Consider the following 23,037-nt stretch of genomic DNA (forward strand, 5'->3'; position numbering starts at 1 on the left):
GTGCATTTACACCCCTGTTGTGGGGCTGAGCCTTGCATTCACACAGTGTTAGGTTGAGATGAGCTTATTAGAAGTTTAAACACAATTTTTCCTTTCTGCTGCCTTTTGCACACGGCACATACTTTATTAATTGTTTAGAGTTTAGCAGAGTGTTTTGCTTCACACAAGAATAACGTGTTCTTCTACATTAGTAGCCTTGCTTGGTAAGCTTAGTCTGAACAGTGAGTGCCGAGGCCTTCAAGGTTATTTCAACACTGTCGTTCTTGTTCGGACTGATCAGCGCACGTTCTAGACATAACACATATGCAGCTGTGGCCACCTCTGATTGGCGCGTTTAATAATGCACTGCGTAGGCATGATCACACACACTTGGAGAACATTTGTATGCTGAGAGCTGGTGCAGAACTCTATGTGATCCACTTCTGCATATCTTGAGGTATGGGGTCGCCTATGTAAACCCAAGAGACCTTCTGTAGTTATAAAATAACCTACTAGCAAGGGAGGGTGAAATATAGGTACATATTTAGCCTGTTTCATTTAGCATTATAACATGCTTTCTCCCTTTGTATTTTATGGAATAGTAACTATGCTGACAATCTTATTTCTCATAATATGTCTGCCTGTATTAGCTAAAATGCTGCACTTGAGATCACGGCGTTTAATAAATATTTTAAACTTGCACGTGTCTCACTTTACTCCCTGTTCTGGACTGGTATGAGAGTATAACGAAAGAGTTCTCATGTTTTCCACTTTACCCGAGGTAACCTAAGTCGCATGTTCTGGGTTGTCTAATCATTGGTTTCTTTGCTATAGGACTAAGAGCTAATGTGACACTGATGCTAGTCTGGTAGGGGATTTTGGGTAATACAGTGAGTTCTTAGCACACCCTAATTCACTGAGGTCCCGAATCTCTGAGCACAGTTCTGTCTCGGAGCAGAATCCCTGCAACACCCCTGTGGCTTTAGAAGCCTTCCTGACCACACTCATTGGTGCCACAACTACAGCCTGGTCTTACTCTTATACGAGGCGATTTAAATGCGGTCTTTGATCCTTAAATGGATTCCACTGGCCATACCTCTGACAGACGTCTTAACAGAGCCAGATCTCTACAAAATTGGATGAACGCTCTGGGTCTCTGTGATACATGAAGGATCTGGAACCCCAGACAGCAACAGTATACGCACACTTTTGCAGCTTATCATACACATGCCCGCCTTGACATGCTCTTCATACCAGCCGCAGATGCTCTCTTAGTGTCTCACATTCAGATTCCCCAAGGGATTTCTGATCATGCCCCAAGATAACTCCACATTCGAGAGGCTAACGCAGTCTGCCATCCTATGTGGTGCCTCAAGTCTTGGCCTCTTCAAGACAAAACGTTTTAGACACTCTGTAGGGCATGACGTCACACACCATTTCCAACTTAATGCTGAGGTGGTGCAATCGCCAGGTATTCTTTGGGTGGCATGCAAGAACACGCTAAGAGTATACTTAGGCCAAGACAAAAAAGCAAAGTACCAATGTGTCAAGCGTCAAGCAACTAGAATCTCGGGCCATTCCCTTAGAGTCACAGCGTTTCACTGTGCCGTACAGCAGCGCACCAGGCAGCTGTCACTGATTCAGGACGAGATTAAAATCCTTTCCTTGGAAGCAGCAAAACAGATTCGGTGTGCATCCATGGTGCGGGTATAAGGGTGGGGGGGATAGGAATGGGAAGTTACTGTATTGGTTGGCAACCCGGCTCTTGGCATGTAGAGTTATCCCAGAGACCACCGATGGACACTGTCTCACCCAGTGTACTTCTGCCATCGCTCAGGCGTTTGCGGATTACTACACATTGCTCTACGTGGCTTCTCCAACGTCCTCTCTTCTTTTGCTTTGCCTTGGTCATGAAGGGCTTAATTTCTCTCTCCTTCAGTGCTCACCGTTTGGCATGCTGAACAGACGTCAGCGTTGTGGTCTGAACTAAAACACAAAAGACAACCATCATGAGCATCAGTGACTGATATTTGAACCGCACACACACTCTGCATAGCTGGTGGAGAAACGTTTCCAGCAAAAACGTAGTAATTTCCGGAAATACATTTTGAAAAACTCCAAACCCAATGGAGAGCCTATCAAAAAACTAGTTACTCGTCGGAGGCAAGGCAAAAAGAGAACGGACGTCGGAACCCCGACAAGCGCCTCTTATGACTCCAATTACATCACATGGAGCCACAGGCTGAGCCACAGGCATTGTGACGTCCTTGTAGAAGTGGAAGAGCGGTCAAGAAACGTTTCTGTGAAATGCTGGTGCATTGGGATATTCAAAAGGTGAGAATCCGCAGGCAGATGTATCCATCAGAAACTAGTAACAAAAGGTCTGCCAAAGCGGTTCGTAGTGTCCAGGTTGACACATAGCATTTACTTGGTGGAATCCTGACCATCATGCATTGTCTGTGATAACAAGTCTCTTGAAATGCTGACTGGAATTGGGTCATTCTACAAAAAGTATAGTCTCAAAACCACAAAGTTCTGTTACTTGACAGCAAATTTCCAAACTCTGGTATGATAGTTTCAGGGCAGGCAATTACCCGATCATATAACCAGTTCTGCTTAAACTTCAAATTTCCAGTGCATGGTTCCTACATTCAGTGCATGGTTTCTCTTTGGAGAGTATTACAGGTTCATCACTTTCTCTTTTCCTTCAACCCAAACTTATTTTTCTTGTTGGAGGAAAGTGCCCCTCACCTCCCCCCTTTTTGTCTGGTATTTGATGTAATTTCGAATGGAAGTCCTCATAACGAGGTCCCCAGTGCCAAATATCTTTTAAAAACTGTGCAATTGTACCCCAATTGGCAATAAATGTAGTACCCTCTGTAAGTACCTAGTAACCTAGGGCTTAAGGTAGCAAACAAGGTCCCCAAGGGCTGCAGCACGAATGATGCTACCCAAGCTCATACTCATACAAACTGCCCACTGAAGGCAGCATGACTTGGTGCAGACTAAAGTGAAAACACAACATGACACACAGACTGTGTGCCATGCCTACAGACACTGCATGCAGTATAGGCAAGTCACCCCTAAATCAGGCCTTACAGCCCTAAGGCAGGGTGCACTATACTACATGTGAGGGCATAACGGCATGCCCCTGTGTTGCTCAGTTCAAAACCTACCAGTACAAGTGATCAGGGAAGCAATTTTAAAAGAATGCGCTGGACACTAGTGAAAACGAGTTCCCAAGCTACATGGTGACTTCACTGAAAATAGGGATGTTCAGTATCGAACATTTCATTTTAATAAACCCACACTGATGCTTGCGTTGGATTTATTAATATATGCACCTAAGAGGGCACCTTAGAGATGCCCCCTGAAAATCTACCAGCTACTGGTGTGCAGACTGATTTTCACCAGCCTGTCACCAGAGACAAGCTTCTGATCACCAAGGATGAGGGCCTGTGCTCTAAGAAGATCAGAAACAAAGCCTGTTCGGGGAGAGGGTGTTTAGACCCCCTCCCACAGGATGACCTGCAGATTAGCGTTCGTTGACAGTTGAGCTTCAAAGAGCCCACCGTCTTCGATATTCAAATCTGGCTTCCCTTGCAGGAGAGGAAGCCAACCCTCTGCATTCAGAGCCCTCTGGCACGCAAGCAGGCGGGAAAATTAGCTAGTCAGATAGGCGTGACCACGCTCAGGCTAGTACTACCCCTGAGGTGGGCTGCCTGAAGTGGAGGCGACATTTCAAAGTTAGCCGTCTTGGTGATGGCAAACTTAGGAACTCTGGGGCATGGTTATTTACACTTCCTACAGAGAGTGGTCATATGGGGGCATAGTGACCACAGGGTTAGGTATTCCATTGGCTACTACCCTACAGCCCCCCCCCGCCAATGCCCCTAAATCCAGTATTTAGGGGACCCCTGGAAGCAGTAAAGCAGATCCTGCTGACCTACAAAGAAGGACACTGAAGAGCCATGAAAGCAAAGACTGACAAAGGGTACCTGACGTGGCCCCAGCCCTGCTGGCATGTCTGCTGTTCCCGTAGAAAGCCATCTCATCCTGCAAGCTGTTGTCCCTCCCAAAGCATGGGATGACTTCTTGCCTTCAACAAAGACCCAGGGACTCCAGTGGAACAGCTATCCAGCATTCTGCAGGCACCCCAAGTAGAAACCGTGAGGACTTTAAACCCACCAGAAACTGCCGCCGCCAAGCATCACTGCACCCTAGCCAGCATCAAAGAGGCCTAACGGTGTGAGCGTGGTCCCCAAACTCTCAGGGGACAGAGTCCACTTTGGTTTTGCCCCTGATGGACTATCCTGCGCTGCCTTATTCAGCCTCTGTGAGCTGGCCCCCTCAAACGAGGGTGCTACCTGACGAAGAAACAAATCAGAAAAGGGGGTGGTGATGAACAGAGTGTCTGAATTAAGCAGACCACTCTTACCCAGTCCAAAGATCAGGGCTTGATCCATCACCGTTTTTTAGCTCACTGCACCATCCCAGCTCAGAACCTGGCTACATGCAAATTAGTCTGTTCCTGTCCCAGTGCATGATGGGAACAGGGCAAAGCAAACTACCAAGCCAATTCTTATACTGGGAAGGAAACAAGTTTCCGGGGACAGGTTTCTGGCATTTCAGCCATCGTCGGCCCGGCTTGCTTGAATCCTGATGGTGCAATGAGCAAGGGACTCACATCTGAGTATACCCCTTCCACGCTTATGGTGGACAAAATGATTCAGAAAAGGGGGTGGTGATGAACAGAGTGTCTGAATTAAGCAGACCACTCTTACCCAGTCCAAAGATCAGGGCTTGATCCATCACCGTTTTTTAGCTCACTGCACCATCCCAGCTCAGAACCTGGCTACATGCAAATTAGTCTGTTCCTGTCCCAGTGCATGATGGGAACAGGGCAAACCAAACTACCAAGCCAATTCTTATACTAGGAAGGAAACAAGCTTCCGGGGACCGGTTTCTGGCATTTCAGCCGTCGTCGGCCCGGCTTGCTTGAATCCTGATGGTGCAATGAGCAAGGGACTCACATCGGAGTATACCCTTCCACGCTTATGGTGGACAAAATGATTCAGAAAAGGGGGTGGTGATGAACAGAGTGTCTGAATTAAGCAGACCACTCTTACCCAGTCCAAAGATCAGGGCTTGATCCATCACCGTTTTTTAGCTCACTGCACCATCCCAGCTCAGAACCTGGCTACATGCAAATTAGTCTGTTCCTGTCCCAGTGCATGATGGGAACAGGGCAAACCAAACTACCAAGCCAATTCTTATACTGGGAAGGAAACAAGCTTCCGGGGACCGGTTTCTGGCATTTCAGCCGTCGTCGGCCCGGCTTGCTTGAATCCTGATGGTGCAATGAGCAAGGGACTCACATCTGAGTATACCCTTCCACGCTTATGGTGGACAAAATGATTCAGAAAAGGGGGTGGTGATGAACAGAGTGTCTGAATTAAGCAGACCACTCTTACTCAGTCCAAAGATCAGGGCTTGATCCATCACCGTTTTTTAGCTCACTGCACCAACCCAGCTCAGAACCTGGCTACATGCAAATTAGTCTGTTCCTTTCCCAGTGCATGATGGGAACAGGGCAAGCCAATTCTTATACTGGGAAGGAAACAAGCTTCCGGGGACCGGTTTCTGGCATTTCAGCCGCCGTCGGCCCGGCTTGCTTGAATCCTGATGGTGCAGTGAGCAAGGGACTCATGTCGGAGTATACCCTGCCCTGTTCCCATCATGCACTGGGACAGGAACAGACTAATTTGCATGTAGCCAGGTTCTGAGCTGGGATGGTGCAGTGAGCTAAAAAACGGTGATGGATCAAGCCCTGATCTTTGGACTGGGTAAGAGTGGTCTGCTTAATTCAGACACTCTGTTCATCACCACCCCCTTTTCTGAATCGTTTTTGGCCACTATAGGTGTGGCAGGGTATACTCAGACATGAGTCCCTTGCTCACTGCACCATCAGGATTCAAGCAAGCCGGGCCGACGACGGCTGAAATGCCAGAAACCGGTCCCCGCAAGCTTGTCTCCTTTCTGGTGAAGAATTGGCTTGGTGGTTAGTCTGCCCTGTTCCCATGATGCACTGGGCCAGGGACAGACTGATTTGCATATAGCCAGGTTCTGAGCTGGGATGGTGCAGTGAGCTAAATAACGGTGATGGATCAAGCCCTGATCTTTGGACTGGGTAAGAGTGGTCTGCTTAATTCAGACACTCTGTTCATCACCACCCCCTTTTCGGGACGAAGAAACAAGACACATCTAAGACACTCTTGCAGCCGGCCTGAGAAGATCACTGGTGCTCCCTGTCCCCTAGCATCGCAAGGATCAAACCCTCTGGTTGTTTCAGTCCAGGGGTCAAACCTGCAGCCTCTTTTCACAATGACTGATCCCCATAGACTAACATTGGGACACCTGACACTGTATTGCACCTCTGCACTTGGCTGCACTAGTGCAGCTGGAAGTGACCTGCTGGTGCTGCCTTGGACCTTGCCCTAGACTCACCTTAAGCCCAGGAGATTGGTTTCTTAAGTCGCTGTACTCTACCTGAATTCGGTACTTGTTCTTTCTCCCATAGGATAACATTGCGGCTTCTGAAAAATGCACTAAATGTTGACTTTTTTAAATGTAAATTATTTCTCCTGCAAAACATACTAGCCTGATCATATTGATTCTGGTGCCTAAACATACAAAAAGATATGTGTTATTTTATAAATTGGTGTGGATTTCCTTATTGAGTCTGGTGCATCATTTATTGACTGTGTATTTTGCAGACTCCTTTCTGATGAGCCTAAGTCTGTTTGATCACACTACCCCCTAGAAGAGCATCTTGGGATTGTTAGAGCAAGTCCCTGTCCACTCAGAAGAGAATACCATGACTCTTACACTGTATACCTCATTTTGGTATATCTTATAAAGAGTCAACTTCCTGCACTTGTAATGAGCATCACATACCTCAGTTTGCCACTAATCATTCTTGCTAGTTAATTCTGAATGGTACAAAGCATACTTCAAAATGGTGATGGAAGACTACAAAATCAGTTAGAATTAGAAATTCGACCTCTAGTTTATTTAGGAAGTGAATAGATGCAAATACAGGTTTTGCCTCCTTAGATTCTGATCTCCTTACTGACCCACGCATGATTGTTTATGCACTTACAAACCAAACCGCACCAACCATAGTACCATTACCTTGACATAGTAAGTGATGAGGATTTTCCGCAGGTCAAACACTTGAAGCATGGATGCTGCATTGTTGTCGCTGATGCTGTACCCCTCCAGCACATACTTCGTGGCAGCCACCTCCCAAGCCAGCCAGCGCTGGCCAAAAGCAGCGTTGAAGGACAGCATATATGGCAGATGACCTGGTTCACAACAACAACAGCCCTCGTCCTCTTCAACACCTTCTGTAATGGCCTCGACCTCCCGTTGCTGGCAGTAGGTCCCTGTGCAGAGTGGGGTAGATTACAGATGAGATGCAGAACTCGTGGCATGCAGAGCCTGATATCAATTTCATAACATTTGGCACATTGGAAGTGCTATTGGGGAGACATGCTATGCAATGCAAGCATCTCTTGACGGACAGGATATTCTCATGCAAGCGGAACTATTTTATTATGATTAAAAACACTAAGTATACTTGATTCCTTCCCATTTTCTGTTCACATTATTCACTCACAAACTAGTACTGTGACCAGACAACCTCAGCCTTATCAACTCTTTCCACTAATTTCCAAGTCATAAGCTACAGTGCCCCAGTTAACTAAATCACCTTTAACATCAGTTCTGGGAAGAGTTCCACTTCAATGCCCCAATATCTGCGTGATTAAGTAGATAATAGTCAGAAAGCTCCTACTGCTTGTTGGAAATTTGTCCTTTCTGAGGGTCACTTTTTTTTGTTTTTTTTTGTCGGAACCCTATTTTTTCCTGGTTGTAGAACTCTGCACTTTGTTACTGCTAACCAGTGGTAGAGTGCCTGTCCTTCCCATTTCAATATGATGAAACTGGTATACCAACTGGCTTATCTTTAAGCCCCCCAGACCTGAAAGTTAAATGCCACTTGTGTACTGCATCCCCGATTGTGACATCTTTCCATGTGACAATGCGAACAAGTCTGCAGGCCTATCATGTGTGGCCTAGCTTTTGCAGTTTTAAAACTGCAAATTTGACCTGTCAAAATAAACACTTCTGACGGGTAAAAACCTTACTTCCTAAATATTTATAAGTCACCCCTAAGTAGACCATATTGTCAGAATGCAGGGTGTATGGTGTTTAAACGAAGGGTATGAAGGAATTTAATGTTAACCATGTCATTACAGTTAAAAACCTTCAAAAGAACATTTTCTGTGAGGCAAGACTGGCTGTAATATAGGAAAACACTGGGTAACATTATCACACTTAATACTAATTCCATTTTGGAAGCAGCTACAAACCTATTTTGAAGACTTGTTTAATAGATATTCAAAATCCAATTTACAGGTAAAATCGAACAAGTTACTTACCTTCGGTAACGCATTATCTGGTAGAGACAAGATCTAGCTGCAGATTCCTTACTTTCGAATTTACCAGGCATCAGACTGAATACAGATGATTTTTGCGTGAGCAGTACCCCTACGCACAGGAAGGAGTCTATCGCCTCCGCTTGGCGTCGTCCACGCTGGAAGGGACGTTCGAGTAACCTATATAGGTGCCACCTCAGCGTATTGAGGTTAGTTACTTTCCACGACTCTCCATGCCATGTGCACTGACACTAGTGTGTCCAAACTAAGGCCCTGAAAGGGATCAGCCCTGACCCTAGAAACTTGTTCACAGAGCAGGGAGGATGGGTGGATCAGTAAGGAATAGGCAGCTTGATCTTCTCTACCTGATAATGCATTACTGAAGGCAAGTAACTTGTTTATCTGATAGAGCTATCCGGGCGCAGATACCCAAGTGATACCATCCCCGGAGGTGGGCTGCGGACAAATGCTAAACTATAAAGTCCTACAGGACCGAACAGGTGACATACCTATCCCTGCAGACCCGACTGTACAGGCTGTAATGTTTGATCAAAGTGTGCAGGGACACCCACGTTGCTGCCTGGCAGATGTCCAGGACTGGTACTCTACATACTAACGCAGTGGTCGCAACTTTAGCCCTGGTGGAATGAGCCCTTAAGCTAGTGGTTCCCAAACTTTTTCGAGCCCTTAAGCCTGTGGCTTCCCACTGTTACCTTTTTGGGAGGGTGGGGGGGATGTAAGCCCGGCCTCGGGGGTACTTGCATTTTTCTCTCTGAAAATAATTGGGATGAGGCTGATTAGGGTACTATAATCATATATGCAAGGTGTTTTGTATTACAAAGGCGGCATCTCTCATAAAATATTCCTAGTTACATTTCTTTGCACATGCCTTTTTTCGAGTACCCTCTCAAACTTTTTTTATCCCATATACAGTGCTAGTTAGCACCCCTATGCATGCAGGACTCATTGCCAAGGTGTTCTGCACTTGAAGAATATTTGCATGCACTTCCATTTCTACCCATGTCATACGTGCCAACACACCTGTCTCAGCACGGTGACTCAGGATTTTTAAAAAGAGATACAGCTTTATTTTTGCTGTCTCCTCCCTAAAATTGCCTCCAAATCAATAAAAGCCAAATAAATTCCTCTGATTTTTTTTTAAACGTTCCTCTTTCTTGCTTCTAAATGGTGGCATTATGCCATATATGGTGCTTTACGTCCCTGTGCTTAAGAAGAGAGCAGGCCTGTCTGGAAATGTGTATGTACTGAAAGCAATGTGTACTGGAAGTACCTATGGTTCAAATACAAGTGTCAATACTTAATGTGTTTAATAGACAAGACAACTGTACTTTCCTGATAACTTGTACTGGCGTAAAATGCATTTGAAAAAAAAAACTATTAACGAATCTAACAAAATAAATCGGGCATCTTCCGCTTACTTTGCGAGTGTTGGAACATGGGGATTAAGGGAGATATGGAGGTCATCTCCCTCGTCATGCCATCAATTAAGCACTACGTTAACAGCTTTAAGCATTTCACTTACAAATCAACATAATGCGTTTAAGTCTAATTAGTTTAACTGAAAGCCAACAGCTCCTTCAACACTAAATGCATTAAAGTGCTTGGTGCGCTGCTCCCCTGGCTAGGTTTGATGGCTCCCCAAGAAGCCATGGCGCACAGTTTGGGGACCACTGCTTTAAGCCCTCGGGGGCTGCTTTTTGGCCAGAGTGTGGCAGATTAAATACAGAGAACGACCCAGTGCAAAATGGTTTGCTTCTGTAGTGCCCGATCCTTTTTCGCTCCAACATGCCCTACGAAGAGTTGGTTGTCCACCGGAACTCTCTAGTGCAGTCCAGACTTCGGAGTCGTTCCTCTTCTTTTGAGGGGTGTGGAGGAGGGTAGAAAGTGGGCAAGGTGATGGATTGGCCCACATGGAATGGTGCTACCACTTTCAGCAGGAAAGAAACCCTAGCACTAAGCACCAACTTGTCTGGAAATATAGACAGGAATGGAGGCTTGATGATAACGCTTGCTACTCACTCGCCCTCCAGGCAGATGTGATTGCCACTAGAAAGGCTGTCTTGATGGTGAGCAGTCAGAGGGGACAATTATGAAAAGGCTCGAAGGAAGCACGCATCAGAAATGTGAGAACCAAATTAAGGTCCCACAGAGGCAAAATGAAAGGAGGCAGTAGTAAGATATGTACGAGACCTTTGAGAAACCAATGTACAATAGGGGACTCAAAATAAGAGGGTTGGTCTGGCAGTCGCAAAAAGGCAGACAGAGCAGAAATGTAACCCTGTAAAGTACCCAGAGCAGAGCCCTGCTGTGTAAGGATAAAAAGAAGGAGGGTCAAGAAACTTTTCTGTCCAATACAAATTTGTTCCACCAGCAGGCGTACACCGTTTTGGTGGAGGGACGCCTGGCTGCTAGAAAACCAATGCAGACTTTGGGTGGAAGGTCGAAAGCTGTCAACTGTCGCTGCTCAATCTCCATGCAAGAAGGTGAAGAGTTGACAGGTTCGGGTGGAGAACCCTCCGCTGCTGCAACGAGAGAAGATCCTCCTAAAGAGGCAGCCTGATTGGATGATCGATGATCGTGCGGAGACACTCTGGATACCACTCTCCGTACCCAGTCCGGAGCCACATGGATGCCTTGGGACCTGTTGTTCCTGATCTCTTGAGAACTCTGGGAAGAAGTGGTATGGGTAGGCAGGCGTTCAGAAGGCCTGAGCTCCACTGAAGAAGAAAATCATCTGAGAGTCAGAGCTGCATTGGAAACTCCAGCTCGTAAAACTGCTGACATTGCGCGTTCTACGGAGCTGAACAGATCGAACCAAGGTGCTCCCCACTGCTGAAAGAGACCTTACGCCACGTTCGGATGGAGGCATCATTTGTGATCTGCAAGACATCGATAGGTGAGTTTTTCTGCCCTGGGGTTCAGGGAACCTGCAAGGTTTTGAACCACCAGGGATATGCCCTGCTATTCCAGCCATTTCCAAAGATGCAGGACCTCTTGGCACAGGGTCCAATCCCCACCTCGCCCTGTTTGTTGCAGTACCACATGGCAGTGATGTTGTCTGTGAACATTTGAACCAGCCTAACCTTAATGGAGGGTAGGAAGGCTTTCAATGGAAGCTGGATCGCTTGGAGCTCCAGCATGTTTATGTTGAGTACAGATTCCATTGGAGACCAGACCATTGGAGATTTAAATTTTCATTTGGAAGAGAAGGATAATTCTGATACAATTCAACTAACGACTGACCTCGCTAATTTAGGACTTCACCAATTAGTTAAGGGCATTACACATCAAGCTGGACATACCCTTGATGGTCTGTTCACTAATGATCCTGACATCTCTGTGCTGGACATCATTCCCATCACGTGGTCAGACCACAGGGCTATTATATTTCAGCAAAATATACGGGCATTACATCCTTCACTTCCGAGACCCCGAATTAGGGTGGGGACACGTGCTTGGAAAAACGCTGACATTCCTCAGATGCTAGAGTCCCTTGCCTCCTCCCATCCTCAGGGAGGAAATTCTTCAGCACTATCAGCTACAGATTTCCAAGATTGGATCCGAAGTGCCGCCGATCTAGAGGCCCCAGAAAAACTTACGAGACCTAACAGAGCATCTCCTTCGGCTGCCTGGTATAATGAAGATTTAAGACTCCATCGCCAACACTGTAGGAACCTAGAAAGGCGATGGAGAAAAGCTTACTGCCCCATAGCCAGACAAATTTATAAAGATGCCCTTATGACTTACAAAAAGGCAATTGTAGCCCGAAAAACGGTCTTTTTTTCGGCACAAATTGAAACCGCCGCCAACTCTGCCAGAGAGCTGTTCTCCGTTGTTACGACTCTGTCCACCCCCCCCTCTGGCCCTGGGGTAGAGCCCTCACAGATCTTTTGTAATGATTTATCCACCTTCTTCACCACAAAGGTGGCAGATATATATGCTTCATTTGAGGGGGATATTAAAACTGAACACAGAGGCGGTAGTGTGAAAGAGGTACCTTCTCATCATAATTATGACCCTTTCTTATGTTTTTCACCTGCCTCACTTGATGACGTTATCACTCTCATTTCATCCACTAAATCGGGTTCCCCTTTGGACCCTTGCCCTCCTACTGTGATGCAAAAACTCACAGAGGTGATCGCACGCCCCCTTATGGAGATCTGCAACACTGCATTTCAGACAGGCCAATTTCCTAGTATATGGAAGAAGGCTGTTATAAAACCCCTTCTGAAAAAACCCTCCCTAGACCCTACAGCCGTTGCCAGCTATAGACCCATTGCGTGTCTACCCTTTGCCGCCAAAGTATGCGAATCCATGATGAATAGACAGCTTTCAGAGTTCGTTGAGACCCACCAACTTCTCGATGAATCGCAGTTTGGCTTTAGGAAAGGGCATGGGACAGAGACCGCCCTGATTAAGGCCTCTGACGAGATCAGGGCGATCATGGATCAGGGGGGGCGGCTGTCCTCATCCTTTTGGATTTGTCAGCGGCCTTTGACACGGTCGACCATGTCACCCTAGTCGACCGTGTCACAGCTCTGGGCATAAGCGGTCTGGCCAAGGATCTCATTTCATCTTTCCTGGCAGACCGTACCCAGACTGTAAGGCTGGGAGATTTCTATTCACCCACCTCTGCACTCCCCTGTGGAGTCCCACAAGGTTCCTCGCTAAGTCCCATGCTATTTAACATTTATGTAGCAGACTTAGCGAGGGTAATAAAGGCACATGGAGTACGGCTAACATCTTATGCAGATGATACCCAGCTGGTCCTGGGCATCCATAAGGACGGCTGCGCTGTGGCAGCCAACTTCCAGAGAGCTATGCTTGAGGTCAGTACCTGGATGGCCTCTAATTGTCTTAGGCTCAAATCGGACAAGACCGAGGTTATGACCTTTGGAAAACTCTCTCCAGAATGGTCTTCTAACTGGTGGCCGGAAAAGCTCGGCTATCCACCTATCCCAGTGGAAAAAGCCAGAAACCTGGGAATCATTTTTGACAGCAAGTTGGTATTTGACCTTCATACAAACAAGGTTGTGTCGTCTTCTTTCTTTATTCTGAAAAAGATTAAGAAGCTGCTGCCTTATCTCCCTCCCTCAGCTGGGAAGACTCTGGTCTCTACCTTAGTCTTCTCCAAAATGGATTATGGAAACGCTCTCTTTCTCCATACCCAGAAGCGTGTCATAACAAAGCTACAATCCATCCAGAATGCGGCAGCCAGGATTCTCCTGAGCATTCCTCGCCGCAACTCCACCACTCTTGGCATTCGTCAACTCCACTGGCTGAGAGTAGAGAGCCACATTAAATTCAAGGCCCTCTGCATTGCATATAAGGCAGTACACGGCATAGGACCCAGGTTCCTGACGGAAGCCTTTCAGCCATACACTCCTAGACGGCAATTAAGATCGGCCAATACCAACCTCCTCACTGTGCCACGCACAAGAACGGCCACCTGGGGAGATAGACGTTTCTTGGTGGCCACCCCAAAACTCTGGAATCTTCTGCCACATTCCATCAAAACTGCCCCGAACCTGATGAGCTTCCGCAGGCTCTTAAAAACGTGGTTATTTAACCAGTGAGAGGATGACTGACCCCAGTAGCTCCACAGCGCCGAGACACCCCAGGGTATTTGTTGCGCTATAAAAATTACGTAAAATAAATAAATAAATAAATAAAGAATGATCTGATCTCCACCTCTACCACATGGCTGCCCCATCCCAGGAATGACACATCTGGCACTACTGTGAGATTTGGTTGGGGAAGGGAGAGAGAGTTCTGCCTCTGCTGTTTGTTATCCACAATTGCAGATCCTTTGTAGTTTCCTCTGAGATCTGATCATGTCGGAGAGATGATCCTGGTGCTGCGCCCACTGGAACTTTAGGTCCCACAAGAGACTCTGCATATGTCATTTGAATGTCACTAGCAGGATGCAAGAGGCCATGAGGCCTAGCAGACTCAGTCATTCGCAGCAAAATCCAGGATACAGGCTGATACATTGGTATCATACCCTGAACTTCCTGCTTGGGAGGATAAGCCCAAAACTACACTGTGTAGAGAAGAGCCCTGATGAAGGGGAACGTCTGAGAAGGAGTCAGGTGTGCCTTTGACATGTTGATAGTGAACCACAGCGAATGCAGAAGGTTCGCAACGGTCTGGAGGTGAGGGATGACACCCTGGGGCGATCCCGCCTTCAGCAGGCAGTCGTTGAGATAGTGGGAGACTGGAAACCCTGATCTGCACAGATGAGCTGCGACCACCGCTATCACCTTGGTGAACACCCGAGGGGCGGTGGCATGGCCAAAAGGGAGGATGATGAATTGAAAGTGCTTGTGGCTGTAGGAAAGTGCTCCTTTTTGCATGGTTGCCCCCCACTGTTTGCCTGATGTTGATGCTCTTTGACAAAGTGTGCCCTCGGTTCCTGCCAACCAGGTACTCAGGACCTATGTTTTTTCACTAAAACTGTACCTACTGTTGCAGCCCCAATTGGCAACTCACTGGCCACATGTAAGTCCCTTCTAAAATGTACCATGGGTACGAAGGGCACTGTAACAAGGGAAGGCCTCTAAGGACTGCAGCACATATTATGCCACCCTTAGAGGCCCTGTACCTTAAAACCTTGGCTGCTAGAGGTTTTCCCTTCCTGTGCAGCAAAGTAAGATTTACCATTGTTCATGACGAGCTCAGCTCGTCATAAGCACAGCTCCACTGTGCCTCATGATGAGCTGAGCTCGTCATGAGCAGGGAAGGGGTTAACGCACACACTCTGCCCTTGCAGGGTGTGTGTTCTGGTACAGAGCAAAGTGAAGAGTCGACATGGCACACATCCCTGTGTGCCATGGCTACAATCCACTGCCTATGGCATAGGTGAGCCACCCCTCTAGCTGGGTGCACTACGCCACTGGTGAAGATACAGGTGCATGAGCCCTGTCTAAGTACATTCTTAGACATGTGTCTAAGTACATTCTTAGACATTGCAAGTGCAGTAAAGCCATGAAGAGTACATGGTCCGGGAGTTTGTCATTATGAACTCCACAGAACTTTAATGGCTTTACTGAAATCTGGGAAGTTTGATATCAAACATTTAAGCAAATTAAACCCACACGGATGCCAGTGTCGTATTTAATGCCAAATGCACTCAAAGGGTTATCTTGGAGGATGAGGAGGAGGAGGAAGAAAAGAGGAGGAGAAGGAAGAAAAGAGAAGAAGGATGAGGAGGAGGAGGAGGAAAAAAGAAGGAAGAAGAAAGGAGGAGGAAGAAGAGAGGAGGAGTAGGAAGAAAGGAGGAGGAGGAGGAGGAGGAGGAAGAAAGAAGGAGGAGGAGGAGGAGGAAGAAAGGAGGAGGAGGAAGAAAGGAGGAGGAGGAAGAAAGGAGGAGGAGGAAGAAAGGAGGAGGAGGAAGAAAGGAGGAGGAGGAGGAGGAGGAGGAAGAAAGGAGGAGGAGGAGGAGGAGGACCGGATTTGTTCACTAATAGACTGTGGTTCTGTCTCTGTCCAAATTGGCGAGTCTGCACCACTCTGCATCCGATGCCCACGGCCTGAGTTAGGGTGGCCGAATATCACGAGGAGATCTTCCCAGCAATCCTGACCTGGGATCCGGTGATCCCGGACCTACCTCAGGTCTCCCGACAATGCCTGCAGCCCCTATCTGGAGGATCCCGCTGACTGCAACCGAAGCCAGTAAGGAAAACCAGACACCAAAAGACACCCCTGCACCTGATGCCCCACGGCCTTGAGTGGCCCAACCGACGGAGTCCCGGCATCCTTCGACATCCCAACTTACATCTCCAACCAGTTGTGGCCTCCAGAAGATCTTCGTGCCCGAGCCTGCAGCGTTTGTTCTGATCGGAGCTTCCACATTAAAATCAACAAGGCTCCCAACATCAATCCAGCAGCATGCACCCGGCCGCCCCTATACCGCTGTGGTCTACCTTTGATACCCCCTTTGCCCTGAGCTAAACCCTAGGAGCTTTGCTCCCACATCCAAGTAGCGTATCTGTGAGCAGCGACCATCCGGAGGCTCCCCATTGCTCATTGGATAACATTGGGCCTTAGGACTCTGCACCTGGCTGCCCTAGTGCCGCTGAGGGTGCTGCGCTTTGAGTGCATCCTTGACCCTGGGGGAACCATGGTTCTAACCCCAGAAACCCACCTCCCAAGACCAATTACTTACGTCTAAACTGGTAACCTGATTTTCTCCCATAGGACTGCATTGACTGTTTTACTGTGGCAAAAGTTCGAAGTGTGGAGTTGAAAATTGCATGAAAACCTAAGAAACTGTGTTTTGAGAAAAACTGACTTAATTACCTTTCATACAGGAAATGTCCCAGTGTGATATCTAGGCATATCACACAGAAGAAAAAGTAATCCGAAAAGTAATCAAAAGTAATTACAACTGCATTTGCACATTTTTGCAAACCTGTAAGAAACACAATTATTCAGCCAGCTTGCTTTTTTTGTGTCATAATTTAATCTGTCTTGAAAAGTACAATCATATTTACATGTACTAAGTCCTGCTTGGTTCTATAAATAAAAATACAACAAAGAAATATTTGTGATACATACAATTGGTCCGAGGTCAGTCTTTGAGTGTGTGATATCATTTCTTGCCTGAGTGTGTACAATAAATGTTTAACTCTACCCTTTGATAAAGCCTTATTGCTAGCACACACGACCACAAATAGAGAGTAAGGTATTATCTACGGTTACCTCTGTAAGACTTTGGGGATCCACTGGACTCTGTGCACACTATACCTTACTTTGGTATAGTATATACAGAGCCAGCTTCTTACAGTAGCCTACCGTAAACCGCAGGTAACGCCGATGGGCAGGCAGGACAGGGCTATGGAAATAGTCATACTGCAAGTCCAACACTACCATCCAGTCTCCTGGGTCCAGGGCAGACAATACCTGAGCCAAAGTAAGCATCTTGAACTTCTCCTTTTTAAGGAAGATGTTGAGGGTTCTCAGATATAAGAAAGGGCAAAGTCCTTAGTTCTTTTTGGGAATCAGAAAGCAGTGAGAATGCCAACCACTGTCTTACTGATACCGGAACCCTCTCTATGGCTCCCTTGGCCAAGAGAAATGCGACTTCCTCACAGAGCAAGGACAAATGATCCTCTGTCAGCTGACCGCAAATGGGAGGCATAGGGAAAGGGAAGGATTTGAACAGAAGGGACTAGCCCCTTCAAATAATATATAACACCAACCTGTCTGATGTTATGGACTGCCAGTGGTGGAGATGATGGGGGATTCAGCCACCAATTTTCCGCCCATGATCTTGTAGGGCAACATTAGGAGCTTAGAGGCTGTGGCAGGATTGGTGGTTGTGGCAGGCCTTTGGCTACCCAACCCATGGGCCGATATGAACCGCCTCCCTCACAGACTGGGCAACTGGCATGGGGCGGTGAATGGAGTAGGGTTGATGCAGTTGAAAACCAACTCCTCCGACACAAAAGGCGCAATAGGCTGACAGGCCCTAGGACTTGGCTGTGGGCCGGGAGTCCTTAAAGTGCTCCAGCACTCTCTGCCTTGTCTTCGAAGAGACGCTTGCCATTAAAGGGCATATCCATGAGGTAAGTCTGGACTTCCCCTGAAAAACCAGATGTTCTCAGCAAGGTATGGTATGAGGCGCCACTGTCATTGAAACAGCTCTGCCAAACCATACCTAATGGTAAACCTTGCTGCATCTCTACCATCTTTCACTGCTTGGGAGAGCATGGCTCGGGCCTCCTCCGGGACATGTGTCTGCACTTGCGCAACGTGTCCCACAGAGTGTGGGAGTAGCAGCCCAATAAGCCTGCTGTGTTTACAAACTACAACGCAAGGCTGATGGAAGAAAACATCTTCCCCAAGCTGTCAAGCCTCTTGGATTCCCTGTCCCGGGGTGCGGCAAAGAATGTGCCATGGGATGTAGAGGCTGGGACTAACATACTCTCAGGGATGGAGTGATGAGTAAGGAAACCCATGTCCCCAGGTGCTTGGAAGTGGCGGCGGGTAATTATCCTCTTTACAGAAGCATCTGTACAGACTTGGACCGTGTTCTCAATAGGACTTCCGTCACTGTTTCATTAAAAGGAAGCAAGGGTTCAGAAGAGGGAGCTCCAGGCCGCAGTACTTCGGTCAAGATGTTAGTCTTGACTGCCATAGAGGGCAATTAAACACTCAGGACCGATGCTGCGCTCTTCACCACCATGGAATAAAACACTTCCTCCTCTGTAGCCATGGTAGGGAGAGAAAGCATACCAATGTCCAGACCACTGGCCTCTCAGAGTTCCTCACACCAGTGCATATCACCTTCCAACTGGCATTCTAAAGGGTCCAGTGACCCCTCCACTCTTCTCCCATGCCTAGCCCTTTAGAATGTGGCTCGGGCTCCAACATAGGATGCAGGGGTCCAGTCGGGGCAGGCAGTTGCGTCAGTCTTTGCAGTTCCGACTCCAGACTCGTCAGGTATCAGAATGCGGCTGGCGCTGGAGGTGAATGCCAACAGCATCGGCAGCATTGGCGTAGAGGCCAGGGAAGGTCCTGATGACACAACAGGGACCAGTCTGGATCCATGATTAGTTCTATGGGCGCCAGTCAGAACCAAGGCTGGAGCCGCTGGCTCAGAGCCCAATAAGGCCCCCTCTAACCCCACGGCTCGAAGGTGCGCTGGAAGTGTTGGGCCACTCAAATACTCGGCGCAATTAATTTACTTGAGCGGAGGTCACTCTGGCTCCTGAAAAGGGTGGGAGGCTTGGAGCCTACCCATGCAACTATTTCGAAGAACAGTGCCTCAAACATCAATGCTCCTTCGTTGCGGGGGCCAACGGACGAGGAGAGGTTGAAGTATGCTTCAAACTTCTTGGGTGTCTTGTGCTTTTCCCTCAGATTGTGTTTATATCATGAAAGGGGTGGTATGCACACCATATTTCTTAAATGTTAGTCCATTATAATCAACCTTCTTAGCGTATTGCGTGCAAAACTGAGAAGTGCTAGCCCTACAGCACTGTAAATGATACACTTCTGTGTGCCCAGCCTGCAAAATACATTATGTTATGAATGTGGGGAAAAGGAGAAAAACATTGGAAAGACTGTTGATCACTGGATTAATTTGGAGAAATGTGGAACGTTGAAAAGTTGGTTGGATTGTTTATCCAGTTATGCAGTGCACCTGGGAGTGGAGCGTGGAATCTGCGCTCCCCACTTCTGTATCATTTACAGTGCTGTAGGGCTAGCACTTCCCAGTTTTGCACGCAATACGCTAAGAAGGTTGATTATAATAGACTAACATTTAAGAAATATGGTGTGTATACCACCCCTTTCAGGATATAAATATAATTGCCAAAATGTTGGTTTTGCACCCGGGACAAAAGAAATTTTTTAATAAAGAGTGAGATAGATTGAATATTCCACATCTGGGAAAACGCAAAGTTCAAGACAGTAATCATGTTCATAGTAATTATGTTCATAGTGTGAGAGCAAATAAAAAGAACAACACTTGATATATTACAGACATTGCACCGAAAAGAATGAAAATTATGATGTTTATTACACAGACGATTGTTGCTTCTTTCCATAAACAAGTGCATGGTGGGTCGCGTAGTTCACAATGAAGCATAAGTAGTTTCAGGTGATCTGTTGGTTTGTTTACAGGGGGGCGGAGCATGCAAACTCTTAATGGGGCTCGAATGCAGGGCCAGGCACGCGAGAATTCCTTGGTTGCTTAAAGCGTTTGCCGAGCGAACAGAAGAAAAAGAGTGAGCAGGTAAAGCGTTAAGCTGAGCTATTCAGAACGTAGGGGCACGGGTGCAAAGAGAAATGCGGTTCATACAGATTGTATTAAAATGGGGAGTTTTCCGCATTGATCGGGAGAGAGGGGTAACATGGGAGAAAGGAACGTGTAAGGAGAGTTTGAACTGCTGTGTGCTCAGTGCTGCATATAAACCCGTTATTAGAACACGGAGGAAGAATGGTATTTAGTAGAAGGTGAAAGATGAATTTAGAGCATGCTTTGTGCAGTAAGAGGGTGACACCACAAAACTAAAGGGGACATGCGGTAGTATATGTTTATTTCATGTTTATTTTCATGCTTGCAGGGTGGATTACGATGATCATGGTGATTAGGCACTATTTTAGATTCTTGGAAACACAAAAGTGAATAATTTAGTGTTGAAGTATAGATTCTTGTGTGTGTTGTGGAAAACGTTATTATCTGGCAATGATGAATTTTCCTGTAATTAATTTTATAGTGACCCCCGACGAAGGGCTGATGTTACAGCCCGAAATGCATTGGGTTTGAAATAAAGAGATGCTGCTCTGAACTACCTGTTGTCTTTTCGGATCGTATTTTCGAAGAAGTCCGGATGGGCACACGCAAATATGAAAAGCCTCCAAAATACATTATGTTATGGATGTGGGGAAAAGGAGAAAAACATTGGAAAGACTGTTGATCACTGGATTAATTTGGAGAAATGTGGAACGTTGAAAAGTTGGTTGGATTGTTTATCCAGTTATGCAGTGCACCTGGGAGTGGAGCGTGGAATCTGCGCTCCCCACTTCTGTTTCCCTCCGATTGGCCAGAGGACCGGGAGTGGAGGTGGGGGTAGGAAGAAGATTTCTTGGGGATCCTGGAACGGTCCCGCGACCTCCCTCTCGATCAGGATTTCGGAGTCGTCGCCCGGTGCTAGCAGCTTCAGGGACCACTCCCTCGGTGACTCGGTGCCATAATCCGGTAGTTGGAGCATGACCTGGAGACTTTGTCAAGCTTGAGAAACCACATATACACGAGGAGTATCTGTAACCTACATGGAACGGTGACAGGCGCCACCCTGTTTAAAACCTATCTGTAAGAAAGTGGCTCTGCATATACTGCACCAAAGTAAGGTACAGTGTGTAGAATCCAGCAGTCCCCAGAGGTTTGGCAGAGGTTAAAGTTAGATATAACCTTACTCTCTAAAGTGGTAGCTTGGTCGAGCAGTAAGGCAGACTCAGAGGACAGTGTAAAGCATTTGATGTACACACTCAGTCAGCAAATGGTCTCACACACTCAAGAACTGAACTCTAGGTAATTGTTTTGTATATAAAAATATATTGTTTTTTATTTTAGAATCACAGGTTGGTATGAAAATACTTTCTCAGAACGAGAAGCTACAGTTGAATACTTTCAATGAGCAGTAGACTTTTGAATGCAATAGATACACTGGTTGCTATAGGCAACACAATCTCAACACAATTAGAACATTGAGCTCAATTGGAATTTTAAGCAAACTGCAATAACATTTACTTTACAAACGTTTTTCTTGCTCAGGGCTGGATCCTGGATTCAACCCTGGTGTATTTCCTGGAAACAGTTGAAGGAAATCGTTTTTGTTATACAGGCGATTTTTAATTACTATTTGTAAGTTGCAAAAATCAACACTTAGAAGAATTTCTGGCAAAAACCAGGCAATGTTATCCTATGGAGGAAAATTAGGTTATCGGAAAATCACTGTTGTAATTACTTTTTCTGGTCAGTGCTGGGTACTTGGATCCAGCACTGGGATCTCTTCTGGTTTGTAATTTTGTTGATCTGGTGATTTTTAGTGAATATTTCAAAGTTTCAAAACTCCACACTTAGAAGAATTTCCAAGTGAAAACCAGTCAATGTTACCCTATGGAGAAAAAGCAAGTTATCGGCTTTAAGGTAAGTACTCAACTGGCAGAGTTGAGGTTCTGGGGCAAGACTCGGGTCTCCCAGGTTCAGGTTGGTACAGTAGTTAAACCCTCAGCGGCACAGAGGCAGCCGGGTGCAGAGGGAGTAGGCCCAATGTTAGCCTATGGCGGGTAGAGGGCCTTTGGTTGGTGGCTGCTAGCAGGCAGGCAGCGGAGCTCCTTGTCACTTGCTCAGGGCAAGTGGGGAAGTCGAACAGAACAGATGGTGCACTCCCAGCGACACTGGGTGCAGGGTGCTTTTGGGTCGTCGGGCGCCCAATGGATTTCAATGGGAAAGCTGCGTGACGAACAAAGGCTGCAAGCTCTGGGACGGAGATTCTTCAATTGCAACCACCACTTCGAGGGGTATGCTGGGAAGCTGTAGGTTGGGTAGACACCCAGGAGTTGGGCTCAGGGGGCCATGGGGCGCCGGGTGCAGGGGTGCCTTTAGGCATCGGGAAATATTACCCTCTGCTGGTCGCGGTTGGGGGGGGGGTCCCTGGTGTTGCGGCTGCAGGTGTCGTCAGGAGCGTCGAGGGGAGTCCTTTGGTGCAGGATTCTTGGTCACAGTCGCAGAGGGGGGCGTCTTCGTGGTCTTTGTTGACTCGGGCAAGGGCCCGGCTCGGCGGGTGCAGAGTGTGCTGGATTCGCGGTTCCTGGCTGGCACCAGGATGCTAGATGTTTGAGCAGAACCACTGCTCGTGGGAGTCCCAGTCTTTAGTTGAGCAAGGCAGTCAGATCCTCAGGGGTTTTTGAGGTTGCTGATCACAGGTGATACTGGGGTTTAGCAGGAGCAGGTTCAAAGGTCGACAGGGCTGGGGCCAAGTCAGTTGGTGTTGTCCTCTTGTTAGCAGCTGCACGGCTGGTC

At 47.1% G+C, this 23,037-nt stretch overlaps 1 protein-coding gene across 3 annotated transcripts in view; it reads right to left on the reverse strand.

Annotated features, from left to right (window-relative positions):
• PCNX3 (pecanex 3) overlaps nucleotides 1–23,037 on the reverse strand; it is an 873,417-nt gene that overhangs the window by 196,634 nt on the left and 653,746 nt on the right. For all 3 annotated transcript variants that reach the window (XM_086938333.1, XM_086938332.1, XM_086938334.1), the window contains exon 27: nucleotides 7,174–7,427. In XM_086938333.1, coding sequence (XP_086794459.1) covers nucleotides 7,174–7,427 — 254 coding nt within the window. The remainder of the gene's footprint in view (nucleotides 1–7,173; nucleotides 7,428–23,037) is intronic.

Source organism: Lissotriton vulgaris, chromosome 9 (assembly GCF_964263255.1).
Source record: "Lissotriton vulgaris chromosome 9, aLisVul1.2, whole genome shotgun sequence".
Classification (NCBI taxonomy): domain Eukaryota; kingdom Metazoa; phylum Chordata; class Amphibia; order Caudata; family Salamandridae; genus Lissotriton; species Lissotriton vulgaris.